This window comes from Diabrotica virgifera, chromosome 4 (assembly GCF_917563875.1).
Source record: "Diabrotica virgifera virgifera chromosome 4, PGI_DIABVI_V3a".
NCBI classification, from domain to species: domain Eukaryota; kingdom Metazoa; phylum Arthropoda; class Insecta; order Coleoptera; family Chrysomelidae; genus Diabrotica; species Diabrotica virgifera.
Window position 1 is genome coordinate 145,413,210 of NC_065446.1, and position 24,271 is coordinate 145,437,480.

The window sequence follows — 24,271 nt, forward strand, 5'->3', positions numbered from 1 at the left end:
ACACGAGTAAGAAATTGAATAAGGCCCAGAAAAACTATTCCACCACTGAGAAAGAACTCTTAGCTATCATACATGGGTTGGAAGCATTTCGTTATTATTTAGAGGGCCGTAATTTCACCATAATTACGGACCACAGTTCCTTGGTATGGCTTCATAGTATGAAAAACCCATCTCAGAGACTTTCCCGATGGATATGCAAACTGGCTGCCTATTCATATAAGATTGTTCATCGAAAGGCCAACGGTGTAGTGGTTGCTGATGCTCTTTCCCGTGTCCATGATCTTAATGTCTTAGATTTGTCCACCTTAACTCCTGACGAGTGGTATCAGAATATGATTGATAGGGTTACTCAAGACCCACAAAATTATCCTGATTTTAAGGTAGAGAACAATATACTGTACAAACATATCTTAAGTCCTATAGAGGCCTTATCCAATATGTCAGATTGGAAAATAGTTGTACCTACGCCAAATAGGGAGAACATATTACGTATGTTTCATGATGAAGTTACTGCTGGACATTTTGGTTTTTATAAAACTTTTCATCGTATTGCCGAATTATATTATTGGCCTGGCATGCGCAAGTCTATCAAAAAGTATATTTCTAAGTGTTTAGTTTGTGCGACTTGTAAACCCAGTAATTTACCACAAGCTGGACTCATGGGTTCCTTTAGGAACATTAATTTTCCTTGGCAGATGATCTCGTTGGATCTCATTGGACCCTATCCTCGTAGTTATAAGGGTAATACTTACTGCTTGGTAGTTGTGGATTATTTCACCAAATTTCCTGTAGTTTGTCCTCTTCGTCAGGCCACAACTCCAGCCATTCTGAAATATTTAGAGGAACAAGTCTTTTTGTTGTTTGGTGTTCCCCAAATTGTGTCATGTGACAATGGTCCTCAGTTTGTGTCGAAGGCTTTTAAAGATCTTTTAGCTAAATATAAGGTCCAGAAGACCTTTTATAATGCTGCCTACCATCCTCAAGCCAATCATACTGAGAGAGTGAATCGCAGTATCGTCACCGCCCTAAGGTCCTATACATTCCCAGATCACAGAGCTTGGGATCAATATATCCATTCCATAGCTCAAGCCATAAGGACCTCTGTCCATGAGGTTACCCAATGTTCTCCTGCATATCTCAATTTTGGTAGAAATGTTGCTTTATCTGGTGACTATTTTGGTACAATTTCCGACACTTCCACAAATCTCCCTCAGATATCCGATAACCTTCATCGCTTAGAAGATCTCCAGACTCTACCTCAAATTTTTTCTGACATTCGGAAGAAGTTAAAAACTTCCTATCTAAGGAACCAGCAGCAGTATAACTTGAGGAAAAGAGATCTGCAATTCTTCGTTGGAGATAGAGTGTTGAAGCGAAACTTTGTAAAGTCTAATAAGGGTGATGCTATTTCGGCAAAATTTTGCCAGAAATATATTCCCTGTACGGTTGTGAAGGTAATATCTCCTTTAGTGTATGAATTGAAGGACAATTCGACTAACAAACGAATTGGACAATTTCACATAAAGGATTTACTGCCTGATAACACCATGGATGAGGTTGATTCATCATCTTCGGAAGAAGATTAACTTTATAGGGTTGTTTGAGCTAACTTCTTCCTCTATTTGTCTTTAGCTCGATCCTTATTAAGATTCAGTATTTTAGTTTAATATTTTATTCACCAGATAGAGCAGGTACATATCTCCATTTTTATCTTTTGGCATGGTTGTTAGATGACTTCCAATTTATGAATCATTAGGTTAATTATTTTTTTTAGTACGCTTAGGTATGAGCTTATCATTTTTTTTCATTATTAATGTTGCACTTTAATTATTATGCATCAACATTATTAATTATTAATACTGTTAGTAGGATTACCCAGTTAATAAGAACCAACTTGTAATTTTTAGATTGTGCACCTACCCCCTTAGCATAGAAGGGTTGTTGATTATTGTATATTTATATATTTGAATATGTAAGCTCATGCAAGTACGTTGGTTTAATATTGATATTTGGTATGGAACTATGGAACTAAGAATATTATACACTACTTATCTCAGGTTGTGTGTTGTATTTTTGATATTTGACTACATACTATTTTTTTTATATGTATCTTTTATTATCTTGTTATTAGATTTGCCATATTGGAAAGATGGGGTGGTTCTTAATTTTATATTGGTTTACTTTATCAACATTTGTCACAGATATCCTAAATACTTTATAATAATTTATATCCTTATGCCCTACACAGTATGATTCTGGAATTAGTTTGGAATTCTGATGTATGTATGGATTTCTTCTTAAGAACTAGTCTGCCAATGCTCTGTAATTTGGGTTCCTAGGTAACCTAGTGAATGCGTGGGTTCGAAATTCAGCAACTGATCACTGCTATCCGATTTCGTAACCTATGTTTTCATAGCAGAGTACGCAGATGTTTATTCATCAAAATATTTCTGGTCAGGAAATGTTGGCCACATGTCCTGACCATCCTTGTGTAATTATTCCAATCATTCCAGTTACATTTTTTAGCATTTGATAGGGAATATTTAGTTTACATTATGTCCCATACTTCATAGGTAGTAGGTTCCTTTTAGTATTTGAGGTGTTTGGACAAATGAATTGCTTATTTTAGTAGATTTCCTCTTCTTTCCTGAGGCATTAGTTTGTTGTTGAGATTCAGGAATATTTCCTGGATAATTCTATGTATGCGAGAACGTATGAATCTACAGTTTTATTCCAAATTGGTTGCTCGTTCTTGTCATATTTTTTTTCTATCATTTATCATGGTGTCATAGACCTTGTCAGTTCACCTTTTAGATTTTTTTTTATTACAATTGGTACGTTATCAGCTATAGCTATAGCTAGTGAACAACAGCACGGACCAATTTTAGTTAGTCAACGACTTACTTGAGTCGATGGACCTAATTTAGTTTATTTAGTATTAGTGAGAATTGGTACACAAATCTTCCTGATCGTTCTTCTTTGGATATGCTCCTATAAATCTGGTGTCCATTGATAGTCCGATTTTGGATAAAGCGTCCGAGTCCTCACTTATTTTGTTTATTTGGTTGTATAGGCTCGTATTACCGGTTGTGGTTGTACATAGGCCTAATTAATTTATGTGATTTAGTATTGGTGTGAATTGGTCCATAAATCTTCCTGGTCGTCCTTCTGTGGATATGCTTTATGAATCTGGTGTCCATTGATAGTCCGACTTTGGATTAAGTGTCCGATTCCACATTTATTTTGATTAATGAGTTTTTGGATAACTTTGATATGCTTACTATTTGTATTATTTGGCACTGGTGAGAATTGTTCCATAAATATTCCTGATTGTTCTTCTCTGGATATGCTATTACGAATCTGGTGTCCATTGGTAGTTCAATTTTGGATGAAGTGTTCCATTCTTCACTTATTTCAGTTGTTGATTTCTTTTGTCTTACTTTAGTATATTTATTTGGTTTATGGTGCGAATTGGCTCATACCTTTGCCTGGTTGTTCGTCCTTGGATATACCCTTTTTAAATTTGATGTCCATGGATAGTTCAATTTTGGACTTAGTGCCAATTCGACATTTATTTGTCATTATGAACTTTAGTACATTATTTAGCTTATGTTTTGGTTTGCAGACAAAATGTCGATGACATTTTAATATGACTTCGAGTCATCGTTTCCGATTCATAGTTTTGGTGTAGTAATCATCCTTCTTTCCCTGATCCCTAATTTGTGGTTACTTGTAATCTTGCGGGTCAACGTAGAATGATAGATTATTACCACTTGGTTATTAATATTTTGAATTAAAAAAAAAAAAAAAAAAAAAAATTTTTGCTTAAAATTTTTTTCTCCGAGTAGAAGGGGAATATAACAGTCCGTTAACTTTAATTATCTTTATAGTTATTTTATTTAAATTTTAATAACGGTTTGTCATTAAATTATACTTAAAAATAATAAGATCTAACTAAAATAAATCTTTGACTGACGTCATACTTAACTATTAGTTGGCACAAGTACTTCAGTTGGTATTAGACACCATTCGCTGTCATGTGAGTTTCGTTCTGTGAGGCTCCTCGTCTAACGACGGGAAATAATTGACACTTCGCTTGGTACGCTAGAACGGAAAAGTGGCGGATGACTGATTGAAAAGGACGGAAATTTTAATACAATAGTTTCAAGCTTTTATAAGTGATATTTAGTGGCAAATTATTGGTGGTGCTTTGGAGAAGCTAGGAGACTAAGTTTTGGGAGATCCCGGAGGAATTGGAAGTCATGTCATCCGGTAAATTTTTTTACTCTTAAAAAAAGTTTGAGAAAAAGGAACGAATATGGCCGCTCTCATGTCATATTAAATTCCTATTGAATTTATTTCTGTAAATGTATGAATCGAAGTTGTTCTTTGAATTTAGTATCTTTAATTATATCCATAGTTCGAAAATCTACACTCAGATGAAGATTATCTTGTCACATATCCTGTAAATTATATCATTTGATTTGTGTGGTTATGTCAACCTCATAATATTGAATTCAAATTTTACAGATTACATTCATTATTCTCTATTCTATTAGATTGTGTGTATTCTAGCCACCTTAAATTCGTTCCAAAAGCCAGTATTTTTCTTAAAATTTACAACACATTACATTATCCCATACCATTTTTAATAATAAAAAAAATACCCTTTATAGACATATTTTTCAGATAAAAATCATATTCTGTATTAAATATTGAATTTAAAGTTAAATCCCAAATTAATGTGTGTAATGTGAATCAAGGTCAAATCCATCATTGTTTTTGCTAATGATCTTTTTGTTGTTCATTCTGAAAAAAAGATATCTCATTTCTTTTCCTTTGGCTCTTTGACCTTTCCTTAGATTCTGACATTGAAACTAAAACGGGACATGTTTGTTTTTAGCCACTTGGGGGAAATCTTAAACTGTAACCAGTCCGTCAGCTCCCCTCACAACTGGGAGCAACCGTTCTACGCCAAGCCAGGTCATTTGGAGACCAGCCTGGAGAACCTCCCACATACCTACTTTGTATCCTGCCCTCTGCACCCCAGAAGGGCATCGGTATATTAATTGGTACAAGCTAGCACCATCCCTGTGCTAATTCGCCTACCAGGGATTTTGGAATCCGTAGCAAGGACACTCTCGGGGACCATTTAGGGTTTGTTTTGGGACACTTAGTATCTGCTAGTGATTGTCACTTCCACTATTACACCACATTCATTTTTTGTATAAGACTCGGGACATTTATTTTGATGATTAAGTTTTATAGTTTATCGCACATATTTTGTTTCAATATTTAAGTTGCATATTGTTTTTATATATCTATAATAGTTGATAGTGTTCCCCAAACCAGTAAACTCTCTGGTCAAAGAGGTTTGAGCTCAGATCATCTTTTCCCCATATGAGATTCTCTTTACCTTTATATATTACCTGAAATTTACTTGTACCATTTATTTACTTAATTAACTTTATATTTTTAGTACTAACCTTGCTTGTCTCCACTTATCAATTTAAATTTATATACTTTGTCCTCTTAATTTGCTTAATTTATTAACTTATTCATATAACTTTAATCTTTCTTTAGTCAATCATAATTATTTAACTTATTTGCTTAACTTTACTTAAATTCATTTAATCAATTTCTAATTATATCTTTGGACGCTATTCCCTTTGAATAGCTATCCATTTTACTTGTTATATTTTTTTAGTGACTATGTGTCGAAGCAACTGATTTTTATATATCAAGTAGACCATATCAAGTAGACCGTAGGTTCACCTTAATGAGGCTAGTGCCTATTTAACTCTTTGAGAGTTACGGAAATTATTCATTGTGAATAATCCTCCCTTAATTATATTCTGGTTCATTAGTTCTATAGGGTTTAACGTTGCTGTACGTATTGCAATCGTACAATTATTTGGTGAAGGTTGTTATTTAACCTAGTATATGTAAGTTGGGGGTATGCTCCATATAAGAGCTACTCCATTACTAATGTAACTATAGATTATATTTATATTACTATAGGTAATTATTTCCCATTGTCATTTTAGAGTTACATAGTTTGTATTTTTCTAACTCAGAGGTTGTCAAAAATCTAAGTAGTTATATTTAATAAATATTTATTTGTTTTGTATATCAATTATTTTTTTTTCCCATTTTTGAATTTAATATATTTACTATTTAACAGCAGTGTAAGATACCTGGAAGTTTGGTCCATTCCAACTTCTGGCGCCCATAATTCAGTCTATTTTATTTATCTCCTATATTCTTCTATTTTTATTATATTATTATATTTATCTAATTTATTTTCTGAACATATATTTTTATCTTAAAAGATTTCCCTTTTTCTAGTCATCATCTCTCTTTAGGTTGAGCTACTGTTCTTCGACAGGCATGCAAACGAGCCGTATCCATCCTTGAGTGTCAAGTTGCTCTCTTGCATCTATAGCTAGCCAACTCTATTCAGTTTGCCTCTGTCTTTCCATACTTCCATTATCAGTTCATCACCCTCCTTCATTCATTTCATCTTATCATTTTAGTTCAACAAATACTACTGCAAAGAAGTATTTTTGTTACACAAGATCAACACAAGCCTGCCCACCTAGCAAAATTTTGTTAGCTCCTTCAACAATTACAAAGTTTTCATATATATTTTTGTTCTTATACTTACAATGAAGGCTTACAATACCAATAGTTTTTGCCCGAGTGCCTTCAAAACCCTTTACAATAAATTTATTTTTACATACCTTAAACTGCTTGTTAATCCTTTTAAAAATTTTGTTTGGTATTACTGAAATGTCAGCCCCTGTGTCTAGCTTTACTTTAAATTTGGAATTCTCTACTTCAACAATCTCATCCCAAAGGTCCCGTGACTGATCTGAAACATTAACATTATTTATCACTAAACTAGAACTACTATCACTATCACTGTCGGATTTCTCTTGGTTGTCCACATTCTCTACATTTCTTACTCTACAAGAAACTGCAAAGTGGTTCAAGATTCCACACCGTGAACATGATTTTCCAAACGCTGGACACTTCCTTGGCCCATGCATTGTTTGACAGCGCCTACATTTAAATTTGTCTTGCTGTTTTCTGCTTGTATGGGAAACCTCTTGATAGCATGAATTTCTGCGATGCTCTCTTCTGCAAACATTTTGTTCTGGTTCTTACTGATTTCACTTGCACGGCAAATTTCTATGGCCTTGTTGGTGCCGTGGCAGTTAGTAGGCATTCGCATCGGGTAAAATTTTTTGGAAAATATGAAAATATACATTGTTTTAAGCTATTTTCCCGAAAAAAATTTGCGGATTACTCATTCATTTAAATAAAAGTCAACTTTAAAAATTGGTTTTTTCCATACATAACCTTACTAATTTCAGACATATTTTCCCCAAATAGGCCGTTCCAAGATGCTGTCACAAAATTAAATCAATATGGCTACTGGAAGGCAAACATTGAATATTATTCTATCAGGTTCTTATGGTTTTAGATCATTTTAGTTGTTGTACAAAGATTAATTTAACATTTTCTCTGGAAGTATTAATTTAGAAAGATAATATGCCTCATTGGTGTTGTGTTTTGAAGTGTGAAATGCAAAGTAATCGTGATAAAGTTAGCTTTTACCACTTACCATCAGTGCTACATTCTAAGCACAAAACTGAACCAATTTAACTAAATAAGTTATAGTTATCATCTGAGAGACAACAACAATGGTAAAATGCAATAAAATATAAAGATTTTACTAGCAAAATGGAAATTCCCCTGTAATCATCTTATATCTGGTAAGTTACAACATTTGAACATTAACGATTTTTGAAGATGTTAACAGTGTAATCTTGTAGGAAAACCAGCCGACTTAACTGATAATAACAATCCAGATTGGGTTCCTTCAATAAATATGGGGTATATAAACACAATGAAATGAGTTCCCCAAAATCTAAAATGGGAATTAAGGTACCAAAGGAGAATTAAAAGAAAAGGGTACCTACAAGAAAAAATTGCTTTTTTATTCCTCTTGAAATGATTTATAAGACACTGGACTGTCTTATATTCTACAAATACTAGGTAGGTCTATGATTTTACACATTTTTCATTAATGATACATTACTGTTACTTTAGTAGATTTAGAAACAGTGGATAGTTAGTGGTAGATAGTAGTTATTTGGTATAAAAGCTAGTTTAGTAGAAGACAAGATTTTGCCAAATAGTCAAACATATATTACAATGGAAAAATTAACAAATACATTTTATGTCATTAACATTAACACAGGATTTTAAATATCAGCTTAAGAAATTAGCTTTATCTTGTGAAAGTATAGAAAATGATGATGCCAAAACTAAAAATTATACTGGTTTAGCAAATTACAATGTTTTTAAAATAGCTTTAAAGTATATTACACCATTTATCAAATACCATCAAAATACTGTTTTGTCACCAAGTGATCAAGTATTGCTTACTTTAGCTAAACTAAGCTTAAACTTAGATTATAAAGATTTGGGATATAATAGGTTTAGTATTTCACCCTACCCGGTATCAACTTATTTCAAAAATACTTTGTATATAATGTGTCTTAGGTTAAAAAAATTTGTGTTCTGGCCTGATAGAGATATTTAGAAAACTATGCAAAATTCACTTAAAGAATCTTTTCATGGAAATACTACAGGTATAATTGACTTTGGACGAATGTGTGTATGAAACGAATTATTTATTGTTCTGAAGCTAGTTATTTGAGGCATTTTTGTAATTAACTATTCTAATTGTGAAATAAGCCACAATAGGGAACTTGCATAAATTTTTAAATTCGAAAAAAATGTTATAAATCACAACAGAACATAATTTAAAACATGTATCAAAGATAAAAAAAGTTTTGTTTGTCTTTCGTTTGGCCCCTAAAGACGATTAAAAATTCAAATTAAAACAGGTGGTCCAAAACGCATAGTGACGTCATATAGTTGTGCATGTACATTCTGCACCAACAAAGTAAACAAAATTGTATATAATTTTAAATTAGACATTATAAACGTCAGTAGAAAATACAGTTATGTAACGTCACAAGCGTTTTTGATCGTTTGAACTATTTTACATTGGCTAAGGGTTCTTCTACACCAAGGCCAGAAAACAGAAAAAAATATATAGATTTTAAATTATCTTCTAAGTTATTATGAGGTTTTACCGCGTGAAAGTTTGGAAATATTATTTTTAAAGGAAACTGAATAATATTACGTAATAAAAAAATGTGTAAGTTCCCTCGTAGGTTTGGCATTCGTTTTGACACTGACACTAAGTTTTATAAACATATTTGATAATTTCTATTTCTGATATATTTGAGTGTTTTTAAGATTTATTTCTAACTAAAACACAGAAATATGAAAAAATATACTTTTTTTAGTGTTTTATTTAACACTATTAAGCAGACAACAGACTACTTACGATAAAATGATCTTGACATACATGAAGACCTTGTGTATTATCTGAAATATATTTTTTTCGACATGCAAATAACCACTTTAAACGGCGTTTTTTATCCCTTGGTAGTCTAATAAATATTTTATTGGGGTTTTGAATGCTTGTACTTGTACAGAATGGCACTAAACAATACTTATAAAGTTTTTCTTTATTTTCCATATTAATCTTTCTCTTTTTTCCTTCAAAAACTGTAAACTCCAATCCAACAAACTGGTATATTTTTTATATTATTACAATGACATACGATAAAAAAATGTCATTACAATATAAATATTTTCCCATATTTCGCGACGATGCTGTGGCCAAATACCCAAGTAGGTGGAGGCCAATAAACTAAAGAAGAAGAAGAAGAATATACTTACATACTTAAGTGCACTTTACATCAACAATCTTGTCCAATTTATTGTTGATGTAAAGTGGACTTTATGAAAATGAAATGTGATGACCAATGACCACGAGACGCTACATAGATACTCGCGCGGCAAATTTGAAAATGAACGCAAATTGAACAGTACAATAAATGGCCTCTCTTAAAATCTTGTAATGGAAAATTTTACCCCTCCAGGAAGACATTGTACTATGTTCATAGAATATCTTGTGGTAACTTTCCACCCATAATTTAATCAGATAGATGTTCACGGAATAGAACGGTAGTACCTACATTCCTGGAATGTTTTGTGTTGTTAGGATTAAACTTTTATTTTATTTATTCTTGAATATTTCCTATTGTTAAACATTGTAACCAATAATTTACAAATAAGATTTTCATTACATTACATAAAATCAAAAACATTTTTTGGATATTAAACTATATAGTTTGTTTATAATTGTAATAATTGTATATACAATTTTGAATTAAGATTTAATCTTTTCGATTTAAACTACAGTAAAACCTGTGTTACCGGCCCCCTGCAAACACCGGCCACCTGTACTAACGGTCAGTTTAAAAATTCCCCAAACCAATTACAGTAAAACCTGTCAGTAACGGCCACTAAAAATGAAAAAGCTATTGGCCGATATAGAAAGGTGACCGGTATTGCCAGTTTTTGTAGTCTAGATATAATTGGTTTGGGGAATATTTAAACTGGCCGTTAGTACAGGTGGCCGATTTTATCAGGTGGCCAGTAACACAAGTTTTACTGTATATCTAGACTACAAAAACTGGCAATAACGGCCACTTTTCTATATCGGCCAATAGTTCTTTCATTTTAGTGGCCGTTACTGACAGGTTTGACTATTTCATTAACGTAAAGTTAACGCGTAAGTTAATATTTTATTGAATTATTTTGCTATTTGATCCCGTAATTGGTATAATGTGTCCAGTATAATATATAAGCGTTCATAAAACGTCCGTATTTCGTCCAGTATGGACGTCCAAAGGACGTTCAACGTCGGACATCCAAAGGACGTCCATATTTATTCCGTCCGAAGGACGTCCAACGTCGGACGTCCATATTTATTCCTTCCGAAGGACGTCCAAAATGGGACGTCCAAAGGACGTCCGTTTATAGTCCATGGACGTAAGGACCAAAAATGGATCTATTTTGGACGTCCAAAGGACGTCGTGTGCTATTAGGGATATTTGACATCCTGTTCAGCTATATATGACGTTATTTTCCTAACAGAGAGTTGGCTTGGTCCTGAAATTAAAAGTAATGAAGTTTTCTGTGATTTATATACCGTATACCGTCGGGACCGTGATCATATTTCCAGCGAGAAATCAAAAGGAAGTGGAGTGTTAATTGCAGTTAGAAGTGATATCAGTTCTTGTCTAGTGGAAATTGCCAGTTCAAATGTAGAACAGGTTTTTGCTGGAATTACTATTAATTGCATTAAATATGTTTTTGGCTGTGTCTACATTCCGCCCAGATCTAGATTGGATGTTTATTCCAATCACATTGATACTGTAAAACTAATTATGAATAAGTATAAAGATTCTAAACTAGTATTATTTGGGGATTATAATCTACCAAATCTGATATGGGACGGTGAGACGACTGCTAACAATATAAGTAATATGATACTGAAATTTTGTTTTATGACGAATTCAATTTTTTTAGGATTAGGTCAATATAATTATTTTAAAAACCAGTATGACTCAATTCTTGATCTGTGTTTCTCTGATACTTATTTAAATCTAAAAAAAGCGGAAGCTTTAATGACGTGTGACAGGTATCATCCCTCACTTGAAGCATTAATATTATTTGATAATCAATATATCAGTTTGGAAACTAATATTTATTATAACTTTCACAAGGCGGATTATTGTGCCTTGAATAATTATTTGCTTCAGATCAATTGGATCGAGTTGTACTGTTTAGAGGATGTAAATGACATTTTAGATGCTTTTTATTCCATTATTTGGAACGCAATTGAACTTTTTGTACCAAAGATATCTATAAAAAGATCGAATTTTCCTGTTTGGTTCTCATCTGAACTTGAGAGTAAAGTCATTGCCAAAAAGATTGCGCATAAAAAATATAAAACTACAAATAAGTATCACCACTATATTGAATTTAAAAATTTGAGAGATGAATGCTCATCACTCACTGAGCAGTCTTACTATGCTTACGTTTCAAATATGGAAGTGAGAATAAATGAGAACGCTGGTGAATTTTGGAAGTTCATCAAAAATAAAACCAACGGACATGGTGCTCTCCCTGGTTCTATGTTTCTAGGTGAGGAAAGTGAGAATGACAAACAAAAAATAACAGAGTTGTTTGCGAAACATTTTGGTACTGTATACAGCACTTTTAATGGTAAATCTCTGGATAACCTGGAGAGTAATGAAATTTTCTCACAACAGATGGAGGTGGAAATTAGTAACCTCGAAGTCACTTTTGACAATTTACTGAATGTGTTGTTGTCATTAAATGTCAATAAAGGGGCTGGCCCTGATTTGATACCGAATTTGTTCCTAAGAGAAAGTGCAGTGTCCTTGTGTGAACCATTAGTATATGTTCTTAATAAATCTCTCCAGACGGGAATTTTCCCGAACAGATGGAAACATTCCTTTGTGTGTCCTATTTTCAAGGCAGGAGATCATAGTGATATCAAAAATTATCGGCCAGTTTGTATTCAGTCAGCCTTATCTAAAGTATTTGAAAAAATGGTTTTGCCAAGTTTGGATAATTGTTTTAGGAACTTTATTACGGACAACCAACGTGGATTTGTAGGCGGACGTTCTACTCTCACTAACCTCTTTTTGTATATCGATAGTATAGGTACAGCAATGGATGAGGGTTACGAGGTGCACTCTATATACACCGATTTCAGTAAGGCCTTTGACCTACTAGATCATAATGTCTTAATTACAAAGCTGAGAAACTCTGATCACTGGTTCTTTATTAGCTTGGTTTACTTCGTATTTGCAAGGAAGAACATTGCAAGTAAGATCAGCAGGATGTGTTTCTAATGGATTTGAAACCATGTCAGGGGTTCCGCAGGGTTCCCATTTGGGTCCTAAGCTTTTTCTGTTGTTGGTAAATGATATTGGTAGGAACTTTAAATCTGAATACCTGATATTTTCAGACAACTTAAAGATATTTAAATGCATTAGGTCAGAATCTGATTGTGAGGGTTTGCAGAGAGACTTGGATTCTTTAGTACATTGGTGCCAGGAAAATAATCTTAGATTGAATGCTTCGAAATGCTCATATATTATTTTTTCACGTAATAAGACCACCAGTGATTTTAAATACAAGATCGGAGATGTGGATTTATCTAGGGTTCAGGTAATTAAGGATTTAGGTGTGTTACTGGATAGTAAGCTAAGTTTCGTGGACCATTATGATGCCATTATTGCACGTGCTAATCGGACATTAGGGTTAGTCATCAGAATGTCATATGATTTTAATAATTTGTTTGTAATTGTGAGATTGTTTTTGAGTTATGTTCGTTCATTACTAGAGTATTGTTCAGTGATTTGGAGTCCAAGTTATGAGAATCACAAATATCGAATTGAATCGATTCAAAATAAATTCGTTATATATCTGCGGTATAGATTAGGAACTAGAGGAATGCAATTGAATTCCAGTCAGGTCATGCAGATGTTTCATTTGCACCGTCTAGAGGATCGCAGGCGATACTTTGACCTTAATTTCGTATTTAAGGTGTTAAATGGTATTATTGTTGCACCTAGCATTCTGGGTCGAATAGATTTTTATGTTCCAGCTAGGAATTTGAGAAGATGTCCCTTGCTATCCGCTAGATCGTGCAATACACGTCATGCAGAAAATATGCCTTTAAATAGAATTGTTTCTAGTGTAAATGAGTTTCCAAATATAGACTTTATGGGAGTCACACTAAATGCTTTTAAAAGGACTATTTCACGTGAATCATTTTAATTTGGTTTTAATTTTTTGATGTCGTTAGTTTAACTGTAAGTAATGTAAGTTAACTTGTGTTCAATGTTTAATTTTGACTTTTAATTTTAATTGTAAAATGGAGTTTTCTGTCAATAAATATTAATTTAATATTTCCCAAAAGGAGCTACATACGTCTTTCAGCACTCATTTAATACATTCAATTTTTTGAATCAAAATTTTTATTATGTTAATATTTTTATTCAAAAAAGTATACTACATTCATCTCGCTAAACTTAACTGTGTTTGAGATAAACGCATTTTAAGTCTGTGATACATCATTTTTTTCAAAAACGAAAATTATAAACGTCAGATGGAAGTTGATTTAAAAAACGCGTATCATCAAATACCAATTCATGAATCTGACAAACCATGTACAGCTTTTGAGGAAAGTGGATGCCTTTACCAATTTTGTCGTATTCCTCTTGGGGTGACCAATGGATTATCATATTTTCAGAGTAGTCCAGAGAAATAAGGTTTTTCTCGTGACACATCCCCCTCCAGGCCGAAACCAAATTTTTTGAGTAGTTTGGACATCTATATTATTAACCTATATGTTTCCTGCAGCCGATTTTGATGATATACATAGTTATAAACAAATGAAGATCGAAAAACGGTAAATTATCGCTTTTTTCGTCTATTACCAAAAAGTTAGGCACTTTAAACAAATTTGAGAGTAAGAAACTCATAAATCGTATAAAAAACTTCAATATGGCATTCGCTGAATATGTCCAACCTTATTGGTTGCTTAGAAAATTGCAAAATAAATCATAAATATTGAGTTTTTATAAATATTCGTAACTTAGGTAAAAATTAACTTAGAATCTTCTTATTAAGCGGAATGCCGAGACTTCTTGTACTTAAATTATATTTTAAATTTCAAAGCAATTGGTCAAATAGTTTAAAAGTTATTTAATTTATTTTTCCCAAATTCATTTTTTTTGCAACACTATAAGTCAGAAAATTATGAGGTTACAATAATACTTCGGACAGTTTATGAAAGAAGAACATTTATACTATTACCTTAATTAAAAATAAATGACAAAAAATAATTTTAAACAGTGTAAAATTATTTTGCAAAAACATGTCCATTTTTTGCTTACTTATAAACAATTAGAATAACTTTTTAACCGTTACCCGTAGAAAAATTATTTTTTCATATTTAGAAAGACTGAATTTTTATACACATTTAGAAAGAAAAACAACTGTTCTAGGACACTTAGGGACAAAGTTAGCCCCCCCCATTTTTTTAATTCACATGTTTTTGCAAAATTATTTTGCAATATCTATAATTATTTTTTGTCATTTTTTTTAAATTAAATTAATACTGTAAATTTTCTTCTTTCATAAACTATCCAAAATATTACTGTAACTTCATCATTTTCTGACTTACAGTGTTGCAAAAAAAATTAATTTTGGAAAAACAAATTAAATAACTTTTAAACTATTTGACCAATTGCTTTGGAATTTAGGATGTAATTTAAGCACCATAATTCTCAGCATTCCATGTAGTAAGAAGGTTCTAAGTTAATTTTTACATAAGTTATGAATATTTATAAAAACTCAAAATTTATGATTTATTTGGCAATTTTCTAAGTAACCAATAAGGATAGACATATTCAGCGAACGCCATATTGAAGTTTTTTATACGGTTTATGAGTTTATTACTCTCAAATTTGTTTAAAATGCCCAATTTTTTAGTAAGAGACGAAAAAAGCGAAAATTTACCGTTTTTTGATCTTCATTTGTTTATAACTATGTATATCATCAAAATTGGCTGCAGGAAACATATAGGTTATTATTATAGATGACCATATTACTCGAAAAATTTGGTTTCAGCCTGGAGGGGGATGTGTCACCAACACGATATTTTTTTTTCTTATTTCTCTGAACTAGAGAGCCATTGATTCTATCAATAAAAAAGAAAATCTACAAGGGGTTTACGCTTATTTAGATGACATAACAGTTAGTGGTGAGGATCAAGATAGCTATGATTTGAATTTACAGAAGTTTTTAAATGCCGTTAAAAAATATGGGTTAACTTTAAATCAAAATAAATGTCACTACAATCAAAAGTTATAAATATTTTGGGATATACAATATTGCACTTCTATGGACAGTAATTAATGAAAAATAAATTCTCATTGTTGAAACAGATACATGAATGAATTTGCTATTTCTATCAGGCTGAGTCAATCTGGAAGACCCGTTACTTTTTTCTCACATATCCTCACAGATTCTGAACAAAAAAAAATTGATGAATTTTCAAGATTTCCATGCTAAGATACGTCCAGTCAGACCGGGGGACTAGCTTGACTTACCAAGAATTTATTAATTACCTACACTCTAAAGAAATATCTTCAAGTAGAACAACACCATATTGAAGGAAATGGTTAAGTTAAAAGATACAATGGAGTTATATGGAAAGCAGTGAATCTAGCACTGAAAACCAGAAATTTAGACATCACTAAATGGAAAAATGTTCTATATACCAGATGCTCTGCACTCTATATGAAGTTTACTGTCTACAGCAACCAATTGTACACATCATGAACATGTGTTTACTTTTCAATGAAGATCAACTAGCAGAAATTCTATTTCTTCAAGAAGGATTCAGACAAAGTATTACTAAGAAAATTTGTATGAATGAGTAAGTTTGATCCTTTAGTTGAAGAGGATTATCTTTTAGAAGCCAATGCAGATTATGCCTTAATGCAGTATCCAAACAGAAAGAAAAGTACAGTTGCAACGAAGTACTCAGCTCCTAAAAGTGACCTAAAATTATTGAATCACAATAGTGATTAAGATGAAAATGAAAGTCCAAATAATACACTAAAGAATTCCACTACCAAATCAATATCAGATGAGACAGAAAATTTACCTGTTTAAGAACCGAATCAAGTCTCTGCTGATAATCATGAACCAATATTAGAAAATTCAGATTTTCAATCTAGCCGTAAATAAGCTAGAACTAAAAATAAACTAAGATATTTCCAACATTTTGTTCAAAAATAGAAATAGGGCCGCATTAAATTATTTGGGTTATGTTGTCTTGTCATTTGTCATAATAATTAAAGAAAAAAGAAGAATAAAGTAATTCTTATTTCAGTTGCCGTCCCGTACCCCCACTTAGTTTCATGTTATGTTTCTCGATACATTGTGCTAGAAAGAGATACCGCAAACCAGTCGAAGAGATCTTGTCGTCAGTGGTGGCGGAGTGAGGGCTCACTCTATGTTAATATATACCTCTATGTTCTCGTCTGTCTTACAGTCTTCTGTCTATCATCTGTCAGCTGTCATTACCCCTTGACCACCTTGACAGAACATCAAATTTAAATTTAAAAAAAAGCGGTAACGATATGAAGCCTGCAATTGGTACATTTTCCTGGTGACACCTCCAAGACTTCTACAATTTGCAAGCCAAATGGATGCTGCAGTGAAGACAAAGGGAATGAATTCTACACTATGCAATTCACATCCCCGTCTGCAGCTTGGTATAAAGTTCCAACGGAAAATGCACCTAGTTACTCTACGGAGTAATACGACTATACGCTGTGAGCTCGTAGGTAGAGGGGATAATTAAAAAGTCGCGAGCGCCAGTAGTGACAAGTATGTAAACCTTTACCAGAAATTTGACATAAATGTCAAAGTGATTAATTTAAAACATTGAAATTAAAAACATTAATAGGAAATAATATTAGTTGGTCAAAGCTCTGGTGTATATTTTTACCTTAAATATACCTACTTACGTTTTAAATACTGAATTTTAAGTTTTTTTAATATTTTGTAATATGTAATTATAAATTAATCTAAGCGCCATCTACACGATAATTGTGAAAGTATCCGAAGTAAGAAATTAATATTTCATTAATAGAACGTTAAAATGGTTAGCAAAATCTTTAAAAAGTCGATTACAATTTAATTACTTTTTTGTGTTGTAAGAATTAGACCCGTTTGCCATTATACTAATTTCAGTACTGATTTCAGTACTAAAAATATTGGTTAGTTGCGCGAGTCGATTTAGTATGAAAAAGTCAGTTTGTGCCAAGTTTGTGTTTGCAACTATCCGAATTGTAATCAGCATATAGGCATGCGCTCTACCTACTAAATTTACATGAGCTTTACTCAAGGTTCATAGATAGGAGCTTTACTAATTGAGATTGCAAGTTGCAAGCCATTAACTTATTAACAATAAAAGATGGGAAGAAGTATTTTTGCAAAACTGGCAAACTTGGCTTTTATTTCTGCTATTAGAGATACATCCACACCTAGTTTGGCTAATTCTGCCTTTATTTCTTCCAAAACTTTAATTCGTGCGTTCCTATTCTATAGAGAGGGTGCTTTGGCACATACAAACATTGATCATTGATTCGATTTGTAAAACTCTATTAATGTTTCAATCTGCCTTTTTCTCCACATGTTGAAAGTTGAAATCACTATTATTATTATGTACCTATAAAAAAAACAAAAGTACCTAATATACAATACAACCTCACTTTTTAATATTGTGTCAATTTCAGTACAAGAAATTAGAACATGTTTTAATTTTTAGTACTAAATCGGCGCGCGCATCTAATTTGTAGATACAATATTTTTAGTACTAATTTCAGTACTAAATTTAGCATAGTGGCAAGCGGACCTTAAGCGATAACAATTAAATAATAAATTTAAAAATTGTAGAGTCAGCTCAGTATGCAACCACTTATACGTTTCCTTCAGAAACGTAGTCGGTACTTGAGACAGAACCTCTTTGGGGAGAACGACAGGATGTCAAGATGGTAGTAGAAGTTAGGTTAATAATATGGATTGTCGCTTGGAAATATAATTGTAATAAAGTGCTAAATAAAGATTGTCTCAATAATTCTACATGGTGGCAGCGAACTTGCAAATACTCCGAGGAATATTTGGCAAGTAGAACCTTCTTCGAAGAGCAGAAATAGAGTTAAATAATTCCAGGGATGGCAGAGAATCAAGCAGGAAGCCATGTGCTTGCCAACATGGCAACAGTATCAGCTCCTTCTGAGTTTAATTTCTCCCTTCCAGGATCATGGAATCAGTGGAAAAAGAGGTTAGAAAGATATATGTCGGTTAGTGGTTTTATAAACAAACCAGAAGCTGAAAAAATTGATATGCTAGTGTATCTAATGGGGGCAGAAGCAGAGGAAATTATAACTCAATTTAATCTAACACCCACACAGCAAGTATATAGTATTATTATCGAGAAGTTTGACGCTCATTTTATACCCCAAAAGAACGTAATATTTGAACGATTCAAGTTCAACACACGTAGTCAACAGCCAGGGGAGTCGGTGGATGCATATATCACTGCACTTCATAGCCTGGCAGAGCATTGTAGTTATGGGGCTCTAAAAGATGAGTTAATAAGAGACCGCATAGTAGTAGGAGTTTTAGATGTAAAAGTAAGTGAGAGGTTACAACTCCAAAAGAACCTAACATTAGGGGAAGCTGTATTAACAGTACGTCAAGCCGAGCTGCAGAATTCTCAAAACAGGATTCTTAGGCAAGAACGAGTACAAGAAGTAGCTACGGTCAATGCACACAGAGGTAACTACTGGTCACAATCACAAGCAGAACCAAATAAATATGGACAACAGAACACATGGGGGAAATCCAACAAAAACTACAAATGTACATACTGTAGTGTACCAAGCTGCAACAGCCGAGAAAGATGTCCAGCAAAAGATAGTCGTTGTCGATTATGTGGAAAGAAAGGACATTGGCAAGCTAGATGTAGATCCGGCAGGAATGTAAGAGTAGTTGAAGGTCAAAACTGTGCTGAAAGTGAGGTAGGAATAGAAAATGAAATGGAAAACTTACAGGTAAATAACTTTGATTTTCATCTAGGACACATTTACACTAATGATAAAGATCAGTGGTTTGCAAAAGTTTTAGTTGACAATAAATATGTTATGCCTTTTCTTGTTGATACAGGTGCTGATGTAAGTTGTGTCTCTAGAAATATGTTGTCTGATTTCTACAAAAATAAAATGTATGTTTGCCAGGAGTCCATAGGGGTCCCTGATAATAAAAAACTAGAAATTGAGGGTAAAATTGATGTTAATTTGACTTATAATGACAATATGTGTTCAGAATCTTTATATGTTGTAAAAAATCTAAAGGTGCCTATCCTTGGTCGGCCTGGAATTATAAAATTAAAAATGCTTAATATTAATAAAAATAGTTCACGTTATATTAATAACTTAGTATCTAAAAATATAAATGCATTTGGGGCAGAATCAGAGACCTACAGTGCTAGCAAGTACTCATTAGAAACGATAGCTGAGTCATTTCAAGGAGTATTTGATGATATTGGGGAATTTAAAACAGAAATGAAACTTGAGCTAAAATCTAATGTTCAGCCATTTGCTCAGTCAGTACCACGAGTAGTTCCATTACCACTCATGCCCAAGTTAAAAGTTGAGTTAGACCGTCTACTTCAGTTGGGTATAATAAAACCAATTGAAGAACATACCAGGTGGGTAAGTCCTATTGTTTGTGTACCAAAGGGTGACTCTGTTAGGTTGTGCGGAGATTACACAAAACTTAACCAAAGTGTATTAAGAGCTTATTTCCCACTTCCAAAAATAGAGCATACTTTGGCTCAACTGAAAAATTCAATAATATTTTCTAAGCTCGACACAACTAGTGGTTACTTCCAAATTAAACTGAAACCAGAAAGCCAATTGCTAACTACATTCATCACACCATTTGGTCGATACTTTTTTACACGTCTTCCCTTTGGAATTTCATGTTCTCCAGAATATTTTGCACTTAGGTTTTCTAAGATTCTTTCAGGTATGAAAGGGGTAGTCTTTTATATGGATGATATTTTAATCCATGCTAGTTCAGTCAAAGAACATGACGAAATTTTAAACCAAGTTCTAATAAAATTACACAGTGAAGGTATAACCCTTAATAAAAACAAATGTGTCATTGCTGCTAAGTCAGTCAAGTACTTGGGGCATATCATCACTACTTCTGGGGTTAAAATAGATCCTGAACGGGTCAGAGCAATTAGAGAATTCCCAGAACCAGAAAATAAAACAGAACTTTTAAGATTATTAGGTATGATTAATTTTGCGGGTAAATATATTAAAAACAAATCTGAAATTTTAGAACCTTTAACATCTCTTCTAAAAAAGGACTCAGTATTCTTATGGGGACCTGCTCAAATTCAAGCTCTAAATACTCTAAAAAAATGTTTAGAAAGTTCCCCAAATTTATCATATTTTGATGCGAACAAAACTATTGTTGTAAATTCAGACTCTAGTTGTTTTGGCATAGGAACTTGTCTGATGCAAGAAAATCTAGATAAATCTCGCGAAATAGTGGCATTTTCATCTCGATTATTAAGTCAAGTAGAGGGTCGATACGCGCAGATAGAAAAAGAAGCCCTGGCAATTACGTGGGCAGCTGAAAAGTTTGCTGATTATATAACAGGGGTCAAAGATTTGATTTTTGAAACAGACTCAAAACCCCTTGTTCAAATTTTACAGACGAAAAATGTGGATGAATTATCTCCTAGGTTGCAGCGGTTTCGGATGAGATTAATGCGTTACAATTATAAAGTAGTTTACATCCCAGGAAAACAGTTGGTTGTGTCAGACGCACTAAGTCGAAGTCCCATAAAAAATTCTGTACCTAATAATGATGAGTTGACAGGTATTGAAGTCGAGGGGTATGTTAAATCGGTAATCCGTAATTTACCCATAAAAGATCGGTTTATAAAGCAAATAATCGAGGAACAAAGCAGTGACCCTGTTTTACAAATAATAAAACAATATACGTTGACTTCATGGCCAGAAAAGTCTAAAATTCCTGTGCATGTTTTGCCATATTTTCAATTCAGATATGATATATCATTTTGTGAAAATTTGTTATTAAAAAGTTCTCGAATTATTATACCAGCAGCTTTACAACTTAAATGTCTAGAATATATTCACACAGGTCATCTGGGGGTAGTCAAGTGCAGGGACAGGGCTAAATCTACAGTGTGGTGGATCGGGCTGTCTTCTCAAATAGAAAAAATGATTAGAAATTGTCCCAATTGTGTGGAAAATCGTGAAAATATAAAAGAAACTTTTTACAAAGAAGAATCATGTACACGACCTTGGGAAAAGATAGCGCTAGATCTTTTTAAACTGGATAAATGGTTCTTGATTGTCGTGGACTACTACTCCAGATATTTTGAAATATTTGAGCTCAGTTCCATGACTGAAATTGTTATTATAAATCACTTGAAAGGTTTATTCTCTAGATATGGTATTCCCAATATTGTGCGTAGTGACAATGGACCACAATTTTCAACATTATTTAAGAAATTTGCTTCAAATTATAATTTTATTCATGTAACTAGTAGCCCATACTTTGCACAGAGCAATGGATTAGTTGAACGGGCAGTTAAGACTGCTAAAGAACTAATCAAAAAGAATAGTGAAGATATATTTTTAGCGCTCTTAGCCTATAGGGCTACACCTTTAAGGTGTGGACTTTCACCAGCAGAGCTGTTTTTCTCTAGAAAATTAAGAACTAATCTACCACAGTTGTCATTAAATTTGGAACAATCGGTTGTTAAGGGGGGAGTGTCATTAAGAGAAAGGGAAAATAAGGAAAAACAAGCAGATAATTATAATAGTAGACACCGAGCCAAGGATATGCAACCTTTATATGTGGGCGATTCTGTCTGGATTATTGATATTAGGCAATATGGAAAGGTAATTGAAATTTGTGAAGAACCACGCTCTTATGTTGTTCAAACTAATAGTGGTCAATTCAGACGTAACAGATGGCATTTGGTCCAGGCACCTTACTATACTCCTGATACCAGTAACCAGTTAGTTCCTAAGAAATTTGTTGACGGCAGCGACTTAGCAACTCCAGGCTTCTCCCACAAAGAAAAGGAGAAAGAGAATATAAATAATTCCTCTGATACTTTAGAGACTATACATGGGAGTCAGAGTTGTGGAGTCGATGCTTCACCAAATAAAAGTGATGTCCAAAGTGAACACTTACCTGTACAGGAACCTGATCTGTTATTGAGGCCTAAAAGGAACATTAAAAAGCCAATTTACTTGTCCGACTATAGTTGTTAAGTTATGTATATTATGTTATGTTATGTATTCATTCTATATTTGCTGGGGTCCTGGAATTCTCATAGAGAGCTCTGTGGCTTACCTTATTTAAAAAGAGGAGAATGTAGAGTCAGCTCAGTATGCAACCACTTATACGTTTCCTTCAGAAACGTAGTCGGTACTTGAGACAGAACCTCTTTGGGGAGAACGACAGGATGTCAAGATGGTAGTAGAAGTTAGGTTAATAATATGGATTGTCGCTTGGAAATATAATTGTAATAAAGTGCTAAATAAAGATTGTCTCAATAATTCTACAAAAATTACCGATAAAAGTTGCATTAGTAATCCGCTAGGAGCGACACCAGCGAAGCTCAGAGCGTATTAAATAAAAATGTATACCATTTTCCGTTGCAATGCGAAGGCAAAACAATCTTACTTTTCAATTAGAATACGGAGTGCAATCCAGCTCTCTGAATCGCGAGTTTCGATTCTTATTGGAATATCATCGGAGAGAGCGTAGGCTTGTTATCCATATCCTAACTGACCAGCACCGAGAGCTTTCCCATACATTGCAACTGAAACAAATAGGGTAGGTGACTAGCGTCATCTGGCAATTGAAAGATGAAGTAAGAAAAGTAAGATTGTTTTGCCTTCGCATTGCAACTAAATAAAAATGTTATACATTTTTATTTTATAGTCGTATTACTCCGTAGAGTAACTAGGTGCATTTTCCTTTGGAACTTTACCAAGCTGCAGACGGGGATGTGAATTGCATAGTGTAGAATTTCTTCCCTTTGTCTTCACTGCAGCATCCATTTGGCTTGCAAATTGTAGAAGCCTTGGATGTGTCACCGACGGGTGAACCCTGGAGAACCTGAGCAACCTTACCGGAGATTGGGTAACCAACCCCAGTGGAAAGTAGGGTAAGGGCTGACGAGGAAGGGAGAAATGGTTCTCCGAAAAGAGGGTTGGGCGATAGGCCAGTAACCTATTCTTGTAAAAAAGTACTACTACGAAACCTTCAGATAGGCCTCGGAATGGACGGATATCCAGACGACGACTTTGGCAACGGAATATGGAATTTATGCTGGGAACATGGAATGTCAGAACGCTAAATAGACCAGGAGCACAGAGGATCCTTCTACACGAACTGAAAAGATATAAAATAGGAATCACTGCAGTACAAGAAACTAAATGGTTGGGAAAACGTAGCCGGGACACTAAAACATACTTTACTGTATAGCGGTAAAGATGAAGGAAATAAAGAATTTGGAGTAGCCTTTATCGTAGATAATAAAATGAAGCACCTGATAACAGATTTTCAAGCCATCAATGAAAGAATCTGCAAG

At 33.4% G+C, this 24,271-nt stretch overlaps 1 protein-coding gene across 1 annotated transcript; it reads left to right on the forward strand.

Annotated features, from left to right (window-relative positions):
- Positions 1-18,788: 18,788 nt before the first annotated feature.
- On the forward strand, positions 18,789-19,794 carry LOC126883681 (uncharacterized). Its single transcript, XM_050649342.1, has 2 exons — positions 18,789-19,670; positions 19,783-19,794. Exons 1-2 carry the CDS (start codon positions 18,789-18,791, stop codon positions 19,792-19,794), a joined length of 894 nt encoding a protein of 297 aa, XP_050505299.1.
- Positions 19,795-24,271: the final 4,477 nt, after the last annotated feature.